This window comes from Sitophilus oryzae, unplaced genomic scaffold (genome assembly GCF_002938485.1).
Source record: "Sitophilus oryzae breed Bouriz unplaced genomic scaffold, Soryzae_2.0 scaffold_177_pilon_pilon, whole genome shotgun sequence".
NCBI classification, from domain to species: domain Eukaryota; kingdom Metazoa; phylum Arthropoda; class Insecta; order Coleoptera; family Curculionidae; genus Sitophilus; species Sitophilus oryzae.
In genome coordinates this window covers 9,828,370-9,848,837 of record NW_022146479.1, presented here as the reverse complement: position 1 = coordinate 9,848,837, position 20,468 = coordinate 9,828,370, and the positions used below count along the sequence as shown (strand labels likewise).

Here is a 20,468-nt window from a genome sequence, read left to right as displayed (position 1 = left end):
TAAAAGTCCACTCAAACAAAATTTTTGATACGAACATATAGCTATTTATATAATCCACTACAAATCTTTACATTTTCTATTTTAATTAATTACAGTGTGATAGTCAGGATAAGTTTGTTTGGTTTGGTTCCAAAATGGTGAATGCTTTTATTTCAATGTTATTGAGATATTTATTGATTAACTAGTTGCCTATGCATTTAAACATTTACTTTTTGTAATACTTTTATGAATATTTTTTAGAAAACTTTATAGAAAAATTCCATATTGATAAACAAAATATTTTTATTAATATAAACAATTAATTAATATATATGTCTCGTGGCTGAAAATACAAAACTTTAATATTTGAATATGAAATTTCCATTAATTTGTAGGAAAAAAAATCATACTACACTTGTCTGGCATATAGGATACAGCTATGAATAAAAACCAAATACTTAAATGGCATTGAGATATAAGTAAGATTTGTCATTAGCACAAAAGTTTATATCATTCAAGTGTAATAGCACCAAGAAGTGGTAGAATCTCTCTCTTCTTTCTTCTCTCGCATTTCGGACAAGGTTTTGAAGAATTAAGACAGTTCTTATGATAAACTGCGTTACATATATCACACTGAAAAAATATCAGTATTATAACTTATGGTACATATTACATTTGCTTATGCTTACTTTATAAACATTTTCAACATCAAAAGGAAATAAAGCTTTGGATTTATTGCACACCTCACAAACAAATCCTTTCTGTCTACACAACCAACAATTAAAAACATGATTTTTTCCAAAATGAACCACCCTTTCTAGTTCTTGAGCCAAAACGTTATTCTGAATTTCGTGCAAGTCCTATGAAAAGAAAAAAATACCTTTTATGTTAAAAAAAAGCAACTAAAATATAACTTACTGATATAGAGTACTGATGTATATGTTCATACATATACTCCCTAGGCCACATTTGCTTTTGAAGTTGTTCAATAACTGGTTCTCGACATGTATACAAATAAGCTCTCAAATAATTTAATTGGTTTCTTAACACTTGTAGTTCTGCCATTTCTTCAACAGCTCCGTAGATGTAGGGATTTAATACCTTAAATTATAGTTAGATAAAAACCATAAAAACATCTGCAAGAACTAAAATTTACCTTAAAATCAATTACAGGATGCTCTTTAATTTCATTTATGTAATTAAAGCTCTTCTTAGACACAGAATACTTCTGGAAATCCCAATTATGAATGATACGCGCTGGAATTGATATTTTCTCATCATGTATGCAAGATATGCAGAAATAATCTCCTGTATAATTGCATACACTGAAAATAGAATTTTCAAAAAATATTATAGAGTTAATTTCAAATAATTTTAACTTTACTTTGGTTTATGTTCTATATTTAGAGGTTGTTTACAATCTGCACATTGAAAGTTTTGGATATCAAGTCCTTTCTCATTGGCTATTTTTCCTACTTGCACTGCCAAAGACATTGATTCGGTTTTAACAGGGCTCAGGTTTGACACTGACGGCACAACTTCTTCTTTATTCTAAAGATAGATCAAATATTTGTTTAAGATAAGTACACCAGGTCTCACCCCAGCATGACCTTTCTAAATATTTAACCAAATAAATGTTGTTTACATAAAAGTGTATTTTTCTTTAGCAGTTCAACTTACATGATACTTACATTAGTGATGGCTGATGTAGAATCTTCTGTCCTCCTGTCTTCAAATTTTTGCCATACTTCTCTTATATCTGGTGTTTTGATGTAAGCTCCACTCAATATGTTATAACTTTCTATAAGGTCTGTAAAGCTAGTTTCCATTGATTTCACATCTTTAGTTGGAACTTCTACATTTTCCTCACTTTTTTCGTCTTGCTTCTCTTCTTGCCCATCAAATGACCATCCAGCCCTGTTTATAGAATTTCCAACGTTATGATTTATGTTGTCTTCAACAGTGATTTGATTATGTTCTAAATCTGAGCTACCATATGAAGATGAACATGGTAACTCAGCCTCTTTATTATCTTTATTTTTTCCTAAAATAATTTTCAAAACTTCATCCTCAGATAAAGATACCACATGCTTCAAACCAGAAACTTGTGATCCAAAGGACATGGCTGAACTTAGTGAAGCTGTTTCTGAACTTTCTTCATGGTTATTTAACCAAGGTTCCTTAGAGTTATCATCTATGGTCATGGCTACATCATCACAGGGGGCCACAGGGCAATTTTTAAGAGTGGGAGCCCATATTCCAGATAATATAAGGCTCTGTAAAGGCCATGTATTAAGAAGACTAGAATTGCTATGTAATGTAAAGGTTTTAAAGGCCTCAACTCCTTCTATAAGCCTTTGGGCAACTTCTAAAAGTTCACTGTCCCGTAAAAAGGCATTTGTGGTATAAAATGACTTCAATGCAGAAAAATCTTGGCGAATTGTCATCAAATATGAAGAAAGTAAGCAGTCATTTAGTACTAAACGTACCCACGCCCTACAGTGACCTACTTCAGTTGATACTTGTGACAAGTTTAAAATCTTAAAAATATATAACATAAAAATAATAGAAAAATATACATTACTTATTATATACCTGATCTATAATCTGTCTGTGTGAAATAACCAGTAATGGAGGCCAAAAATTTGGCTCAGGTTTTTCATCAACATCAGCTAAAACTCTTTTAAATCTATGAGTTAAGGAGTCTTTTAAGCCATGCAGAAACATAGCTTCAATTGTGGTACAGAGTTGAGTGGAAGCATCAGAAAGATCACTAATTTTATTTCCTTTACCCTCTTCAACTCCAGCATATTGTATTTCTTTTACTGTATTTGATAAATTAGTTGTTATAGATTGTTTAATGAGCTCATCTTTTTTATTAGATGCCGACCGTACACTCTTTAATAATTTGTTCATATTGTGGTTTCAGACCAAATTTCTTTAAAATATTAGTGCTGGCTTCATAGGCAACACCTTTTCTTACAATTTGATATAATCCTGGGTGAGATAGGTCAATTATTGTGGAGCCACTTTGATCATTACTTGTGATACCTCCATCAAATATTCCAGCAATCTTATCCCAAATATTTTTAAATTGAAGTGGACTGACAGTACTGGGTTGGTTACTAAGATTTGCACTGGTAAGTGCTAAAGGCTTTTGAACTTTAGATACTAAATCTGTTATAAAACTATGATTTGGTATTCGTATTCCTATCTTGTTTTTTCTGCAGACAGATTGGTCTAGTTTTTCAAGACTAGTTAAAATAACTGTTACTGGACCAGGAAATAATTCATCCAGCAAACCCTCTGGAAGGTGTTTTATGTTTGCCTAAAAAAATCACTTTGTAATATCAAAAATATTTAAGCTAAATTTAATTATTTATATAAATAATTAAATTATCATTTATATAAGTAAAATAGGTTAATTACCCATAAACTAATGTCGCTGATTTTTGCTAAACAAATAGCTACTGGCTTATATTCACTTCTTTGTTTCACACCATAAAGTTTAACTATTGCTTCCAAATTTGTGGCATCACACGCTAGTCCATACAATGTGTCTGTTGGCACAGCAATAACTAATCCAGAATTGATCAATTTTGCAGCAAAATCTATTGCATCTGGTCTAGTAACAGATACATGTTTAGCCATATAACAAACTGCTGGTTTAGTAGAATATTTCACGAACTTCACTACACTATTAAGTACAGACATTTATCACCTGTTGAATACACATATCCTTGATGTAACTTTTTTTATCAAAAAAAAATATCACGACACAGGGTCAATAAAAAAATATGCGTTATAATTTGCTTTGTTTTATCTTCTCACGTTCCTAAAAATAAATAAAATCCAAATTAAAGGTATATCTAACATGATCACTGAAATTTGAAAGTGATAGAAAAATCTGTAAAAGGAGAATGGTAAGTGTTCCTGATTAAATATACAGAATCACATGTACTCTATCTAATTGAATATTGCAAACGATGTAAATATTAAAACTTTCTTAGATTTTTAATATAGTTATTAATAGAATAGTTATTGTTAATAACGACTAAAATAAGGCAAATATTAAGAGTGTTGGAAGAAGTAATACCTGTTGTAAAGATAAAGCCTTGGACAATAATTGATACGATTCTATAGATCCTTTCTTATTAATATTAATCTGCGTATTTAAACAAATTTTTGCAGAGAAATGCAAAAAAATTCCTATTTTGACACTTCAACCTTCAACCACAGAATATACTAAACGAAAAAGAAGCCCAAGTTCCTTGTAATAAATCGGTTCCTAAAGTCCCTAGATATATAAAGTACCGCAATTGGTTTGTTCAATGTTATTGGCGCCAAAATGGCGGATTTTTGGGGTATTTCTGGAAAAACTGTAGTGGTAGGACTGTTTAAATGTCACATTTGTCTGAATTTGTTCATGTCAAATGTTGAGAAGCTGTCAATTTCAGGATAAAAATATTTATCCACATATTTTAAAATAATTATAAAGCTACTAAAATGCTACAAATTTATTAGTTAATAATGTATAGGCGTCGATATCTTTAGTAAATGTGTATTACATGAAAAGGCCGCCATTTGATGTGTTTTCTAACATCGTCGATATTCAATACACGTTAGGTAGTGGATTGAATTTATTTATACAGTGAATATTTTTAACAATCTTATTTGTAGTATAACTTATTGGTACATAAAACTTCATTATAGAGCAAGACAAGACCACAATAGATCTGGGAAGGTCGCAGTGGGTCTGGCCGAGATCAACCTCTAGAAATCTAATCTAGAACAAGACAAAGACCTTACTTGCAAACTACCATACATATCTTTTAAAAAGGATGCTAAGTGTAAGTGAAATATCTACGTAATCATTCCCTAAAATGTTTAGTGTAGTTTAGTTTTCAACATTTTGCAGCAAGAAGTTTAGATAAATCTACAATATATTATCATCAGACCAAACGAAGGATAATTATTTAAAAGAATAAGTTATGTTATGATACATATATAGATTTGGATGACATCGCTTCAGGTGGTTTTACCAGTCAGGACTAACAGGGATATTAATCAAAACAATGAAAAAAAGCTCAAATAAATTTGATCCTAATAACAAGAATGTTGTTTATGCATATGCTAACTATATAGTTATTTTCATGGACTTAAATAGATTAGTTTTTATGTATTTATTGATAGTAATTAATATTTTTTGGTTCATATTGTAATTACTAATAAAAAGTAAACAATATAATGTAAGCATGTAAAGTTATATTTAAAAATTTGGTCTTATACTGTCAGTTATAAATAAAAGTGTGTGATTTAAATTTGATTTTTATACATGACATAAAATTGTTAAGATTCATTTGAAGTTTTACATATTGTCGAGGTAAAATTATGCCTACTTAATTTATGTATAACAATAATTACAGTTATTTCAATGTTAAATTTATAGCAGTATAACTTTTTTATTATAATGATACTTAAACATTATGACACTTGTTGTTTTAAAAATATAACATTAAATTGCAGAGTAAAATATATTTTAATTGTATTATGTGGTATTAACTTGCTTTTATTCGACTAATAATAAATTTGTTGTATAAAAATCACTCCATAAGATACAAACCTTAATTATACAGCATACATAAAGAGCTCCTATGCGTTTCAAGCTTCTTTCTAAGTTATTTTTTAAATTAAGTGCACAATTACATACCTAAAATGCCAAACTACCTGAAGTAATACTAATTGAAACAATCTTTCTATCAATATATTAATATATTTCAAAAATAGCAGGTATGTATCATATCAATTTAATTATTACATTTATTTGTTTCAACCATGGTTCAAAATTTTCTCGTATAAAAGCCGGCCTTCAAATTTAAGTTTGTAGCTTATTCATAGTTCCAAAGACTTTCGTTAAATCATGCTTATTTGTCAAAACTAACTACAGCATAACTGGTATAATAGGGAAAGTTTACTTATGGTATAGGTATCCCGTTCTCATCAACAAAGTTTTTCCAATTGTTTCGACTGAATTAAGTACTAAAATGCTAAATGTTATTCCAACTTTATTTCTTCTTACCTATTAACTTACTTCTGTTGGCGTACTTTGCGCTAAAAGGTAACATAAAATAAATGCTAATGAAAAACACTTGTACGGAAACCATTCGTTTATAACCTCTTAACATATATAGGCCTAAAAAATTAAATTTATGAAATTGAATATTAATATACCACCTGATATTACGTTAAAATGAAGATAAACTGTAGAGAATAAACGTAATTCTATTACAATTAATAACTATTTTATTTTACGGCTTGCCTGTCAATGTTGGTCGGCCATATTGGCGCCGGACCGACCAGCTGCTTAAAAAGCCGAAACAGCGAAATGTTGGCCTCCTTTTTAAATTTGCCGCTAGTTTTGGCGCCAATATGGCGGTAATTGCGGTACTTTATATATCTAGGGACTTTATCGGTTCCATTTTCGTAACGCCATCTCTCGACATAGTTGACATTATAGGTTAGCCAAAGGGGTGCGGGGCCGGGGGAATTGTAAAATACATTTTCTTATTTTAATTATTTTTATTCGCTATTTGTAATTTTATTTTTAAAACATATTATGTGAAACAATCACATAATATGTCTTAAAAATAAAATTACAAATGGAAACAAAAGGAATTAAATAATCTGAAAATCTACAAAGTTTATTGATAAAAAAGTTAGGCTATGCAAATTGATAAGTATATTAAGTATAACCTCTTTGGTATAACATTGTTAAACAAACATTAACAAATCATAACATATCAGATCATAGAACTAAAAAAAGTCCTATTACATAAAAACAGGTGATACAATACTTCAAAATTAATTTTAACATAATATCAAAACCGAAAAATCAAACTGCAAACACAACCACACTTATCACAACAGAAATTAATACACACTTCCACGGCAAATGTCCAAGAAAGACTGATCCACAAAACACATACACAAGAAGAAGTGCGAGCGCCTTGCTAAATATTGGAAAGTGAAATTGACGTTTAAATTTGATACTGTTGACAAGTCTACTGCTACTAGCGCCCCCAATTTCGCTTGTAGGAACTACGGACTAAATTGTCACGCATGGCGGGAAGTTTAAAAAAAATAAAAATTTTTTTCTTCATTTATTTTTAATTATGACATACACAAAAACACAAAAAATACACCATTTTTTAAAAATATGTTTAATATCAATATCAAATATACAACAGAAATTAATTTCACCACAATAAATTAATAAAATTAAAAGAATAATGTTACAAGTAGATCAAGAGACAAAATTAATTATAACAAAACTGAAAAAAATGGCGTCATAGATGGCTTAGAAATAAAAGATATATCATAATTTTGAAAGTAAAATTATATGGGAAATGTCTTCGATCATCATTTTTAAGCCAACTGGACGATTATTTCAAACATACAAGCTGAGTTCGTTCATAGTGCTCTGAGAAATCTAGATAAACAAAGAATAATAAATTAAAAGTATTCCAGGGGAAAAGAGAGGAAAAACCTGTATCGTCTCTGATATCTGTCAGGGTATTGTTGAAAGTGTCATCTTTTTGCTCGAAGTTTTCAGGTCGATCAAAAAGATGACATTTACAACAATACTTTGCTGTAACTTTCACAAATATCAGAGAGAGTACATACAGGTATTGCCTCTCTTTTCCTCTGGGATGCTTTATATCTGTTGTTCTTTGTTTATCTATATTTCTCAGAGCATAATGCCGAACACGACTACAGTATATAATAATTTCAATATCCGAAGTGGAAAGAAAAAAGATCACCTTTCTGTTTTGTACTATGGTCCCTTTCTTCCGATGGCTCATCTCGTTGATATTTAGGAAGGATAAATAGGAAGGAAAATATAAAATTCAATTTGATTTGATGATCCTTTTCTGTCACCTAAAATCAGGAGAACGACAATGAGCATGTTAAGATGAAAAAAAAATTATCAACACTTACCTACACGTTAGTCCGAGGAGTTTTATTAAAAACCTATATATTTGCCTAAATAATTTATGTATTAAATTTGCAAAGCAAAATGCAGCGTGTAAACAAAAGAAATAAAATGGCGACAAGTCAACGTCAACGACCCGACAAGGAGAAAAGTGGTGTTCGAATAACAAATTATGGGTCACCAAAAATTGTTTTTGTCTCCTTTCAACGCACACTTTAGAAAGAAAAAGAGATGAACTGGAATACTGAAAGAACGTCAAGGCTTTATCTGTCACTCTTGTCAATAATTTATCGGTAAGGAAGATTCCTAGAAAATCGCTTGTAGTCAAGTTTTCAACCATTGCCAGTTCTCCCATAAGAAGTGTCATCCACCTGGACTGATCATTCTGATTGGTCCTGGTCCGGTCGTAGCTCACGTCGTATTGTCGGTAAGCAAAATCCCTGTCCAAAAATTTTGACGATCAGCGCCATCATCCGTCATAATTGGGAAACTTTGGCTGGAACCATTTTTAATATTTCACTTACATGGCCCTGCCTTCAACATCACAGTTCAACATGTAATATATGTCAGTTTTGACAATTAGAACATGATATCTGACAATTAGAATATATGATCCACGGTAATAATGTTAATCTGTGGTTATAACATTGAAGGTTAAAAAAGTTAGGTTATGTTATGTTTTATGGCTGCCAAATGTGTTCGTACGAAAGGAATTAACAAATTATAGCTCTATGAGCTCTAGAAAATATTCCTTGTTCTTAATATTGATATATAAACTATTAAATAATCGTATTAAAAATATATATTGTAATGAACTTATGTAAAAAATTATGTAACAAATGTGTTTTTAAAGTCAGTAAGGGCCTTTTAAATGAACCGGGCAATTTAAGAATATGTTTGCGATTCCATTCAACAAAACGGCTAGAAGAGGCATATAAATTAACAAAAACAAAATGCCAATGTAAGTATATATATATACCTTTAATTTACATAGGCTATTTTTTAAAAACTAATTTAAACTCTTAGCAAAGAAGTTGCCTCAAGATGTTAATCCAAGAGCTGTGTTTGCTTGTAATGAGTTAGACTTAAAGGAAGTTAAAGTATATGGGTTTGATTATGACTACACTTTGGCATGTTATAAACCATCTTTAGAGCATCTTTTATATAATTTAGGAAGACAAACTCTTATAGAACAATACAAGGTATACAGATGTATAGAGTATCCCAATAAAAAAACACAAGTTTGTGTCATATTTCAAATATGACAGCTCTCAAAGAAGAACTACTTATGTCACTGCATTAATTAGTCTAGTTTATTTAGATTGAAATTAATACTGTTTGATCGAAAAAAAACGGCGTCAGCGATGGCTATGAAATGAAGATCGCTGTCATTTAATAAGTAAATTTATATGGGAAATGTCATTGATTGTCATTTCTTTCCCAGCCAACTGGACGCCGTTTTATTTCAATCATACGGGATATGTAACTGACCTTAAATGCTTATAATTTCAAATTAAATTGTACCTATTATTTTTTATTGTAGTTAGGTACTAATTAGTTTTATTTAAAAATAAATTTATTCTGCAGTATCCATCAGCTATATCAAAACTAGAGTACAAGCCTAATTTTGCAGTAAGAGGATTGCATTATGATATAGAAAAAGGAGTATTGCTCAAATTAGATTCATTTTTGCAAATTCAATTTGGTACAGTATATAGAGGCCTAACAGCCCTTACAAATGATGAAGTTATTAAGTTGTACAAAAATAGGATCATTCCCATTGCATATGTTGAAGGACACACCAAGAATGCTCAAGTAAGAATTTTATATTATATTGCATATGCTTGTTTGCAAATTTAATTATTTTTCTAACACTTGTCATATGGTTTTGTGTCTCACTAACAAATTTCTTGCCTCTTGCACACTTTTATTTAAGTAAATGCTACCTTTATAGTTGATATTACAGGAGTCACATTCAAAGATGGTCCAACTTGCTGACCTTTTTTCAGTTCCTGAAATGGGTTTGCTCTGTAACGTAGCCGAATATTTTGAGAAGAACCATATTGATTACCACCCAGAAATTTTATTTAGGGATATACAGGTTTGTCTGCCCAGAAGCTCAATGACAAGAGTTTAGATCAAAATTTACTTTTATTTTCAGAGCTCAATCAAAAATTCTCACCCAGTAATGCATCAGATTGTTGGGCAAAATGTAAATGAATATATTGAAGCCAATGAGAAAATAAGACCATTTTTTGATAGACTGGTTAATGCTGGAAAGAAATTGTTTTTGGTAACCAACAGTCCCTACCATTTTGTGTAAAAAATGTCAGTTTATTTAGTAGCAACTTAATTAATTTATTAATTTTAGTAATAAAGGCATGGAATTACTAGTAGGTCCTGACTGGAAAGATTATTTTGATGTTTTGATAGTGCAAGCAAGGAAGCCAAAATTTTTTACAGAGGTTTCAAGACCTATAAGAGTCTTTGATGAAAGAAGCGGAACACACATATGGGATAGAGTTACTAAACTTGAAAAGGGAGTTATATATTATGAGGTGACCATATTTAAAAATTAGAACGTTCACTTTTCAAAACAAAATTATCACATTGAAGGGTACAGTAAAGCAAATGCAGGATTTAACTGGATGGCGAGGTCACCAAGTTTTATATTTTGGAGATCATCCTTACAGTGATTTAGCTGATGTTACCTTGGAGCATGGATGGAGAACTGGTGCCATTATAACTGAGCTAACAGTATTATTGTTAAGGCAGTTCTCTTCTTAATTTTTTATACAATTTTTTTCTAGCATGAAATAGCAACGCTGAACAACCCAGAGTTTAAGAAAAATGCTAATTGGCTTCAGATGTTAACACAATTGATTGAAGACCACCAAGATTGTGAAGACGCTGAAGAGCAAAAAGTTCTAGCCAAATGGATGGCTGAAAGAGACAAACTTAGGTATAAATTAACATATTTGCTGTTACAAAATATAACTTCTTTATGTGCTTTTTAGAAGCGACATTAAATATGTATTTAACAAACAATTTGGGAGTGTATTTAGAACATACCATAATCCAACATATTTTTCAAGAAGATTGTTCAGATTTGCAGATATATACACATCAAATTTAACGAATTTACTGAATTATTCAGTAAATCACACTTTTTATCCCAGAAGAGGAGTCATGCCACACGAATATATATCTTATTTTGTGTAATATTCTTATTTTATTCTTTTTTTTTCTAGCTTTTACAAGAAACTATTTATTTTTCTAACCATTGTTAATGAATTTGATGCATGATCAGCCAATAATTTAAAGTGAAGTGACAATAACAGCAACATGTCTAAAACATTACTTGTGTACTTGCCATAATAATTCTGATAATACATTCAATGATGGTGTTCAATAAGTGCCTATGGGTTGTTAAAGTATTCTGATTCAAGCTACTAACCATAGAAAAGACTTTTGGATTATTTGTTCAGCAAAATTGGAATTCTATTGTCTATATTTTTTTGGTTTTTAAAAATAAAAATTATTCCATTAAAATGAGTTTATTGTACCTTCTAAATTATTATTTTTTGAATTTATGGTCTTCTATCATGTACTTAATTTACTTTATTTTTTAATCCTAAATATCAATATTTAAAAGAATAAAATTGAATTGTGCATATATTGGTACGTTTCAGTTTGTCAGCATTATAAAAGCAACAATTTGATTAGTAATTTCACTATAAATGTTATAGTGTTATATGAGTCGTACTTTGTAATAGACATTGGCAGCTCAAAGAAATTTATTAAGTTTTTTTTTCTGGTTGGGGAGGACATAAACGGAAAAAACAAATAAACACATGACGCATATCTATTATTTATAATAAAAAAAGTTACAATAATAATAGTGGTATAAATGTACAATGCAAAACTTGAGGTCAGATCATATCTCGAACACATTCCGTATCGAGATCTTGTATAAGACAGCGCATGAAAGCCATCTCCTTCCTGGCGTTGTCGAACATTGTACGGGGATCACTAGCCATGCACCGTAAACAGTTGGGCGCAAATACCATTGCTAAATTCGAGGCGTCCATTTTGGTATGCTGTATTACATCCGGTTTATTAAAGGTTTGTAAAAACCTTATTAGATAGCATAACACTAGCCTATGCAAAGTGGGCAAACGAAGAACTAAATCACAGGCACGGCGCGACGTCATCGGCTCAGCTACGCATTCTGGATAGAGGGAATCTGGAATTAAGGGTTCGTACAGCTCTCTCAGCCACAGTTTCAGTAAATTAGCTGGAACATGCGCGTCGCTGGGCTCGCTCAACTCCCAACGGTCCATCTGCGCCTTGAGCCTGTTCACTTCGTCAACATCGGCCGACACTCGAAATATTCCTTCAGTCTGCAAGCCTTGTAGCTTCAGCACTTGCATGGAAAGCTCCACTTGCGGCCAGGGAAGCCTCCTGTTTGGCCATCTACTTGACTGCAGCTGCATTACTTCGCGTAGGGTATTCCCAAACAAGCTGGCTTGGAATATCTGTTTCCTGGCTGACTCTATGTCGTCCACTTGCGGTCGTCTGGCGGTACGCTTACCTCCTGCACCTATTCGTTCTAATCTTTGACAAGCTACAGTGGCGTAGTGATTGACCTAAGAAGTACAAAGACATTTAACTAGCTGGTGATAACAAAAATGTTGCTGCCTTACTTGAACATGTATAGGCCATCTATTGACGTCTGGAAAAACACGAGAAAACGTCGGATCTCTGTGTCTATTCAGGTACCCTAGTAAAGCAGGTTGAAACACAGGACTAGGAGGGATAAAAGCCAAAGCAATTGTTAACAACTCCCAGCCTCTCAAAAGAGACTCTCTCCTAGGGTTCTCAGTGGTTTGTTTACACAATTGAACAAACAATTCGTCTCTTAACAGAGATTGGACGTGAGCTGTGCCTAGGATTTCCATTAGAAGTGAGTTTAAAGAAACACCTGGACGTGCTTTTCTATCTCCCATATACATCTGGACTTGCCTATAAAGATATAAAAGTAATCACTACGTGACTAAAATATTAAAGAAAGAGGGATACCTAAACATTTCTAAAGCTTGCTTATATACAGGTTTACTAGAAGCAAGCAAGGGTCTTTGCAGGCTTCGTTGTGTCCAACTAAGAAGATCCCTAACACTGGCTTTTCTTCGGAAAAGTCCTCTTCCTCCTAGATTCAAATTATCTGCGGCAAATTTTTCCATATCAGCCTCTCTCTCAGGCTGTAATGGTGGCTCGGCAAGAGGTTTTAATAGTGGTGTAGGTGGGCACTCTCTTTCCCTAGGTTCTGGAAATATATATATTTTTAAATTTAAATATTCAGGCTAAATGAGATAATTATACACCAACCTGTGCTAACACCAGTTGGCAAGTTTAGGTACTCCACAGGCCTGTGTGACAATCTATGAGGTAAATAACTACCCTCTGATTGATCTGAATCCTCATTGTCAGGTTCATGCCCTTAAAATTTGATTGGATAAAAAATTAGATCACTATCAGCTAAATAATTATGTACAGATGTTTCATAAATATTTTATTTATTCTTTCCAATTTGAGTAACAATATTTTTTACAGATAAATTTATTTTATGAAAATCTAAAATTATGGATTCATTTTCATGTAATTTAAATTAACAGCATACCACAAAAATGTTAGTACTGGAACATTAAAATAGACAATTTACAATACCTTCTGAATTGACAAACCAGCAGTCATATTAAAGGCCTTTGGGAAAATGTGCAGTATGCATGCATGCAGTAAAAAATCTAGGGTAAAACGAGCACTTCCTCTAATCCAACTAAATAGGTCAAACATATTAATAAACATACCAGTAAGAGATTCACTTCCACTATCTGAATGATCACTATCAGATTCTCTGCTATTATTAAGTAAGAAATGTTCTAAAGGTAACAAATGGGAATCATGCCAATTAGAGTATAAAGGTGCCTCAGCTCCCCTTTGGCTAAAACTACTACTTCTGCATAAGTCACTGGGCTTTCTGCGCAATTGTGGGGTACTGGCTGATAAACTTAGAGCTTGCCCCCTTTCAACATGGTGACTTGTTTGTGTGGACTGGTTACTGGTAGCGGCTGGACTACAATCTGTATTGTGTTTTAGAGTTTGCAATTTGGCCAATGGTATTATATCGCAATTGGTGGGCTTATGCCAAACCGTTCTTTGTGATGTAGCATTGTAATAGTAAAATCTAGCAGTATTTTGATCAAATAGCTCCCACCATTGGTTTGAATCTGTCCGTTTAACAGGTACACCTTCTGGAGGATCCCATACACATTCTCCTGTAGCTAAATTGGCATACATATGCTCCTGAGTTTTGGGCTCTATTATTTCCACCCATTCCACCCTTAAAATGAAAACTCGGTAAATGGGGTGTGACATTACAAAATATTGATTGAATACCTGTATGAATTTGAAGCCATTTTTTACATCGTCCTTAATATATTAACACTAACTTTTTTGATATGTTACAACGACATTTTTATACCATTTATTGTCAATGTAATCCCCAATCATGTCCGGTACGACTGGGGAAACTTAGAAAACCATAACAAAAAATAAATATTTTTGCCAATAGACTAACTGGAAAGCGCCATTGTTTATTAAATTGCCAACATTAGAGAGTGACAGTGACAGTGACACAAATGTCAACGTGAATCAAAATTGTATCCTCTAGTGGAGAGCAGCTGAGTTTTTTTAAACATAAAGTGTGTTTCATTAATATACAATAGATGTCACTACCCGCCCAATTTTTAACACTGACAAAAGTGACAGGCCGTGCACGTTTAGAAATAACCGAGCGTATTTTAAAAAATTCATGTTATTTCTGTGATGTTATTTGTTGTTGTTCCTGGGTTCTAACCTATTATATTATTCCACGTGTAGCGGCCACTTCTTAAAATAAAATATTAACTTTGGTAAGGTAAGTAGCTTTTTTTAATTTGAGCCCTCATTTTGTATTAATAAAATATAATAATTAATTCTGTTCTTTTTTGTTATGATCATTATTTTCGATAGTAAAGAGCTAGTGTCAGGGCACTGTTTAAATATCATTCTAACTGCTAATAGATAATTCATAGATAACTATTTTATTGCCACAAGACATGAAATCAATTATTCCTAATTATCTTAGCACGTAAGGCTTCCCTGATCAAGAGACTTCATGCAACCAAATACGCTCAATAATATATTAGTTTCAAACCCTCATACCACTTTTTAGCTATAAAGCTGATTGGAACAACCGAAAATTTTTAGGTTTTGAGTACACATTATGGCTGATATATCAAATCATTTGCCAATTACAAATTCAGTGCCACATTATTCTGATTCTGACGACGAGGACGTTTTACAAGATGGATTATCTGCTAAAGACATGATTGAGAAAGGAACGGGATTAACTTATAAGTAATAAAACCATACTTTAATATAATGTAGTTCTATATTATTATTTCTATTATGTAGTGACTTCATCATATTACCGGGATACATTGATTTTGCACCAGATCAAGTTGTAAGTTTTGCTTAACATTTCAAATACAGAATAAAAAAACTAGAATTTCAGGATTTGAGCAGTCAACTTACTAAAAAAATTATTTTAAAAGCTCCTTTAGTATCCTCACCCATGGATACAGTCACTGAAGCAGATATGGCAATTGCTATGGCTGTAAGTTTAAAATGGTACTTTTATGTGTATTTTTATAAAAATAAAATATATTTTATAGCTATGTGGTGGTATCGGTATTATACATCACAATTGTTTGCCTAGTTATCAAGCAAATGAGGTACACAAAGTTAAAAAGTATAAACACGGTTTTATACATGACCCTGTTGTTTTAAGTCCCAACCATACAGTAGCCGATGTTCTTGCTGTTAAAAAGGAACATGGCTTTTGTGGTATTCCCATCACTGAAGACGGAAAGTTGGGTGGCAAGTTAGTTGGTATGGTTACAAGCCGAGATATTGATTTCTTAGAAGATATGCATTTTGCTAACACTAAACTAGAAAGCATAATGACTAAGCTGCAAGACCTGGTAACAGCACAGTCAGGTGTTACCTTGACAGAAGCCAATCACATTCTGGAAAAAAGTAAAAAAGGGAAATTGCCCATCATAAATGGTCAAGGAAACTTAATTGCTTTGATGGCTAGGACAGATTTAAAAAAAGCCAGGAGTTATCCACTCTCTTCAAAAGACGACAATAAACAATTGATTGTTGGAGCTGCTATAGGAACTAGAGAAGAGGACAAAGCAAGACTGGTACTCTTGGCGCAGGCTGGTGTGGATGTTGTCATTTTAGATTCATCTCAAGGCAACTCAATCTATCAAATTGAGATGATCAAGTTTATCAAGAAGAACTACCCAAACCTACAAGTAGTAGCTGGAAATGGTTTGTTTAACGCCGTATATTTACATATAACACATTTGATAAATATATTTCCCTTTTATAGTTGTAACAAAACGTCAGGCTAAAAGTCTGATTGAAGCTGGGGCTGATGCTTTGCGAGTGGGCATGGGCAGTGGAAGTATCTGTATAACACAGGAAGTGATGGCTGTGGGGCGTCCCCAAGCCACTGCAGTCTACAAGGTATCAGAGTTTGCTAGAAAATATGGAATTCCAGTTATAGCAGATGGAGGAATACAGTCTATCGGACATATAATTAAAGCTCTCTCACTTGGCGCATCTACAGGTTTTCTAATAAAATTATTTGGTCTCTTCAAATTAAAAATTCTATTTTTATTTATTTCCATTTAGTTATGATGGGTTCCTTGCTGGCGGGAACCTCAGAAGCTCCTGGGGAATACTTTTTCTCTGATGGGGTGCGGCTCAAAAAATACCGCGGAATGGGTAGCATTGAGGCCATGGACAGGAAGGACGCCATGGGTTCAGCCATGAACAGATATTTTCACAGCGATGTAGACAAAATGAAAGTAGCTCAAGGCGTTAGTGGCAGTATTGTTGACAAAGGTTCTGTATTAAGGTTTGTACCATATCTTCAATGTGGTGTAAGACATGGATGTCAGGATATTGGAACGCGCTCGTTGGTAGATCTCAGAAGTAGAATGTATAAGGGTCAATTGCGTTTCGAACTGAGATCTCATTCAGCCCAACAAGAGGGAAACGTTCACAGTTTGTTTTCTTATGAAAAACGACTGTTCTAAATAGATAAAAAAATTAAGTGTTAGTAAATATCTATGCCTTTGCGGCAAATACGTTTCTGGAAATATCTGTCTCTCTATAGACATTCAACCCAGTTGTCTATTGCCTGCAGATTATATCGATTTTTAGTGGCGATAATTCCAGATACAACCGGAGTATTAAGTGTTATTATGGTACTTATGAGCAAGTAAAGGAAGAACATATTTATTACATTTTTTAATAAAAGTATGATTGTTGTGTATATATTTTATCACAATATTTAAAAGTCAGTTTTTCATATTATGTGATCTTAGTTTAGATTTTTATTTATTTAATTTTTTTGAATTTTATTCAAAAAATGAGCTCTCGAGTATTTTTCATTTTCAAAAATAACGCTTAATGTGTGATATATTTTGCCTGGGTGTTTCCCGTAGTTGTTGGTGATGGATTTAATGTGTACTTACTTTTTAGATATTAAGTATTTTATTTGTAAATGATTAGGAAAATTTACAAGAGGTGTACATTTCTCTTTATGTTTACAGACTTAACTGAATATCCATTCTACTGACCAACATTTTTATAAAATATACATTTTCGTGTTTTACTATTTGATTTGATTTACAGAACATAAATATATAAATAAATGTGTATATAGATGTTTTTTATATTCCTTATTCCTATAATAAAATAATTATTTTTTCTTTAAATTTCAAAACTTTTGTCAATTGAAAAAAATATATTGTGGATATTTTTTTTTATTTTGTGCATAAATATGGTTTGAAAGAGAAATACTGTTTTGCTATGCTGAAGATCTTTTTAATATACGAATAAATAGTTTTATAAAGACATTACATGTTATAAGTAGGCAGGGCTTTCGTCTCTTCCTAAGCGCGGCGAATATGGCATATTTAAACGTCTCCCTAATCTGGGGGGAAATGGTGCAAATCTCTCCACGACATCTGCATCGTCCGTTAAGTGATTATCGTCTAAATTTCTGCCTAAACGAGGGGTAAAATTGTGGGTATGACTTCTTTTTTCCATATCTAAAGCGCGAAAATGATTTTGACGATAAAACAAATTATACTGATTTATTTTTACCGTTATTTTCAGAAATCGCTACTAGAGTCCATGGATAATCCTCGAGCGATTCTAATAACTGGCCTATCTTTTTGTCTTCCTCTTTATCAGAACTTTTTTTCTGGTTAATTCTAGACCCAAACCAAACCGATGATATTTTGTCGGGATTTTGTTTGGGATTGTTTAAATCTATTACATTATCGAACTAAAACATGCACGTTTAAAATATATAAAAAATAGTATGCTAATAAGAAAGGTATATACTTACGCTGCTAACGGCTGAGGGAGTGAAATACAGCAGAAGTGTCACTGCAAAACTTAATTTCACCAAAGGGTTACTCATTGTTTTATCGAAGATCTTTGAATGTGAAAAACCAGAGACTGGTTGTGCTTTTATACTATTTGCAGAGTAGAACGAACTGTGGGGAGTCGTCGACAGCGATAACAACCCCTGCCGCTTGAAAAATCTAAGATTAACACCAGATTGATATTCACTAATTAAATGAAATTACGTCAGTAATAGGAATTAGGGCATGAGCGATTAGCAAAAGGTTTTCTGTTAGTATTTTAGCAGCTCTATTTAAGACACATTTAAATTGCTAATCATTCCGTTATTTTCGCTTCTCTCATGATAGGTAAAATCAGTCACAATGAGCAATATGAAAATGCTCTAGTCCAACTATATGTTACTGGACTTAAAACCATCTCTACTAGAATAGTATGACACTAGTTTCAAAGTCTATACAGGGTGAGTCTTAAATAAGTGCAAATGTTTTAGGGGTAGCATATTTCGACCCCAGAAACACGATTATGAGTTTTTTACGCGAAAAAGTAATTTTGAAAATTTGGAAGTTTTGGAAAAAAAATTGTAAATTGTTTTAGTTTTTAGTTAAAAAACATAATTTCTTGATAATATGACAACAAAGGTAGTAGATTAAATTTACAAGAAAGAAAACCCTGCAAAGATCCAACGGTTCTCAAAATTTAAGCAAAAAAAATATTTTTTTGGAAATTTTCAAAATAAAATAACTCGGTTATTTTGGACTTATTTGAAAAATGGTATAGAGAAAATATGTTTCTTTTATCGAGATCAATCAGCCCTGAACATATTTGCACTTATTTAGGACTGTAATATACCTGGTGCGTCTTAAAAGTACCTTAGTACCACCTCTCTACACTCCATAATAGAATGACATATCATCTGTCAACTTTTGACATCTTTACATATGGTTTATTTGAAATTGTAACATGCGGTTCATAACGACAATTTGACTCGAAAAAATACCAAACCATACCAAGTGTATGGTACCAAATTATTCGTAAAGAAATGCTGTTTCCAAATATGCTAATGAGCCACCCTTGTTCCATTTGAAAAAATTGGAATATGACTAAAAATACGATTTGAGTGTCTTTTAACCAAGACAAGACACGAGAAACATTAGACGATCAAATCTATTTTTCCAAGGCTCCTTGATTAAGAATTAGTGTTTCAAGCCAAATCTCGTTTTTTTATCTGAAAAAATAAAAAAAATTATAGGGGTGAGCCACTTTTGAGACGCAGTCGGTATAGACTTCTAGATTACTTCATAGGTGCTAAAATTTTTTTACTGTCTTATTCAAAAGCGAATATTTCCAGTAAAAAAGAACTATTGAGTATAAACCAAAAAACTATTTATCGAGGAATGCATCTTGAGGATATAAAGTGGTTTTTAAAATGCTTATTTTGGGACAGCATTCCACAGAGTGTTTCAAACTTTAACCAAAATAACATTTTGCTTTCCCTCGTGTAATAGACAGATGGGAACTTTGATTTTTATGCAAAATCGTTCCGAACTTTAAAATATATGAAAATTTTAAGTGCCGTCCAGACGCAACGACTTGTACGCTTTGCGCGTGTTGGAACAATATTGGATAAATATTGTATAAAAATATAGGTAAAAGGTGCAACTCATATATATTACCGATATTGGCTAGAAATGGCCAATATTGGGCCCATATACAATATTTTACCAATATAGAATCAATGTTGAGCCAATATAGTGTGCTACTGGGGTAATATACAAACAGAACCGTAGTGATGATGCTTTGGAACAGGATCTGTTATTCTCGAAACAGGTTTGTTTTGGAACAGGTTCATGTGCTATCCTGTACCAGTTCCAGTTCCAGCTGTTTCAAAAGACTGCGACACAAATTAGCATAGAAAAATAAATATAAAGACGAGTGTAACTGG

At 32.3% G+C, this 20,468-nt stretch overlaps 6 protein-coding genes and 1 long non-coding RNA gene across 10 annotated transcripts; 3 read left to right on the top strand and 4 right to left on the bottom strand.

Annotated features, from left to right (window-relative positions):
- Positions 1 to 264: 264 nt before the first annotated feature.
- On the bottom strand, positions 265 to 3,248 carry LOC115882273. Its single transcript, XM_030900221.1, has 7 exons — positions 2,575 to 3,248; positions 1,671 to 2,519; positions 1,364 to 1,530; positions 1,136 to 1,304; positions 898 to 1,080; positions 669 to 839; positions 265 to 612 (listed from the first exon to the last, which is right to left on the bottom strand). The coding sequence occupies exons 1-7, from the start codon at positions 2,893 to 2,895 to the stop codon at positions 490 to 492; spliced, it is 1,983 nt and encodes a 660-aa protein (XP_030756081.1). The 5' UTR covers positions 2,896 to 3,248; the 3' UTR covers positions 265 to 489.
- LOC115882470 (yrdC domain-containing protein, mitochondrial) lies at positions 2,920 to 3,693 on the bottom strand. Its single transcript, XM_030900541.1, has 3 exons — positions 3,409 to 3,693; positions 3,022 to 3,307; positions 2,920 to 2,957 (listed from the first exon to the last, which is right to left on the bottom strand). Exons 1-3 carry the CDS (start codon positions 3,691 to 3,693, stop codon positions 2,920 to 2,922), a joined length of 609 nt encoding a protein of 202 aa, XP_030756401.1.
- Positions 3,694 to 4,288: 595 nt separating this feature from the next.
- Positions 4,289 to 5,151, top strand: LOC115882373. Its single transcript, XR_004050184.1, has 3 exons — positions 4,289 to 4,605; positions 4,660 to 4,829; positions 4,898 to 5,151. It is a non-coding gene; the product is annotated as an uncharacterized LOC115882373 (long non-coding RNA).
- Positions 5,152 to 8,551: 3,400 nt separating this feature from the next.
- On the top strand, positions 8,552 to 11,515 carry LOC115882383 (5'-nucleotidase domain-containing protein 3). 2 transcript variants are annotated; one of them, XM_030900433.1, is made up of 9 exons: positions 8,552 to 8,933; positions 8,999 to 9,174; positions 9,560 to 9,787; positions 9,939 to 10,073; positions 10,134 to 10,291; positions 10,344 to 10,530; positions 10,589 to 10,729; positions 10,783 to 10,934; positions 10,990 to 11,515. In XM_030900433.1, the coding sequence occupies exons 1-9, from the start codon at positions 8,783 to 8,785 to the stop codon at positions 11,192 to 11,194; spliced, it is 1,533 nt and encodes a 510-aa protein (XP_030756293.1). In that variant the 5' UTR covers positions 8,552 to 8,782; the 3' UTR covers positions 11,195 to 11,515. The 2 variants fall into 2 exon arrangements, with proteins under 2 accessions (XP_030756293.1, XP_030756292.1); XM_030900432.1 differs by having other exon boundaries at positions 8,554 to 8,933; positions 9,927 to 10,073.
- A 306-nt stretch (positions 11,516 to 11,821) lies between these two features.
- Positions 11,822 to 14,668, bottom strand: LOC115882194 (rho GTPase-activating protein 39). The gene is made up of 6 exons (XM_030900092.1): positions 14,429 to 14,668; positions 13,840 to 14,372; positions 13,361 to 13,471; positions 13,055 to 13,298; positions 12,679 to 12,997; positions 11,822 to 12,621 (listed from the first exon to the last, which is right to left on the bottom strand). The coding sequence occupies exons 1-6, from the start codon at positions 14,446 to 14,448 to the stop codon at positions 11,905 to 11,907; spliced, it is 1,944 nt and encodes a 647-aa protein (XP_030755952.1). The 5' UTR covers positions 14,449 to 14,668; the 3' UTR covers positions 11,822 to 11,904.
- A 112-nt stretch (positions 14,669 to 14,780) lies between these two features.
- Positions 14,781 to 17,765, top strand: LOC115882195 (inosine-5'-monophosphate dehydrogenase-like). Of its 3 annotated transcripts, none has more exons than XM_030900095.1 (7): positions 14,781 to 14,943; positions 15,281 to 15,430; positions 15,488 to 15,536; positions 15,588 to 15,689; positions 15,748 to 16,411; positions 16,473 to 16,712; positions 16,778 to 17,184. In XM_030900095.1, exons 2-7 carry the CDS (start codon positions 15,297 to 15,299, stop codon positions 17,182 to 17,184), a joined length of 1,596 nt encoding a protein of 531 aa, XP_030755955.1. In that variant the 5' UTR covers positions 14,781 to 14,943; positions 15,281 to 15,296. The 3 variants fall into 3 exon arrangements, with proteins under 3 accessions (XP_030755955.1, XP_030755956.1, XP_030755954.1); XM_030900096.1 differs by having other exon boundaries at positions 14,781 to 14,948; positions 15,246 to 15,430; XM_030900094.1 differs by having other exon boundaries at positions 14,783 to 14,948; positions 16,778 to 17,765.
- Positions 17,766 to 17,969: 204 nt separating this feature from the next.
- Positions 17,970 to 18,600, bottom strand: LOC115882445 (PBAN-type neuropeptides-like). The gene is made up of 3 exons (XM_030900510.1): positions 18,507 to 18,600; positions 18,260 to 18,443; positions 17,970 to 18,204 (listed from the first exon to the last, which is right to left on the bottom strand). Exons 1-3 carry the CDS (start codon positions 18,579 to 18,581, stop codon positions 18,017 to 18,019), a joined length of 447 nt encoding a protein of 148 aa, XP_030756370.1. The 5' UTR covers positions 18,582 to 18,600; the 3' UTR covers positions 17,970 to 18,016.
- Between the last annotated feature and the right edge of the window lie 1,868 nt (positions 18,601 to 20,468).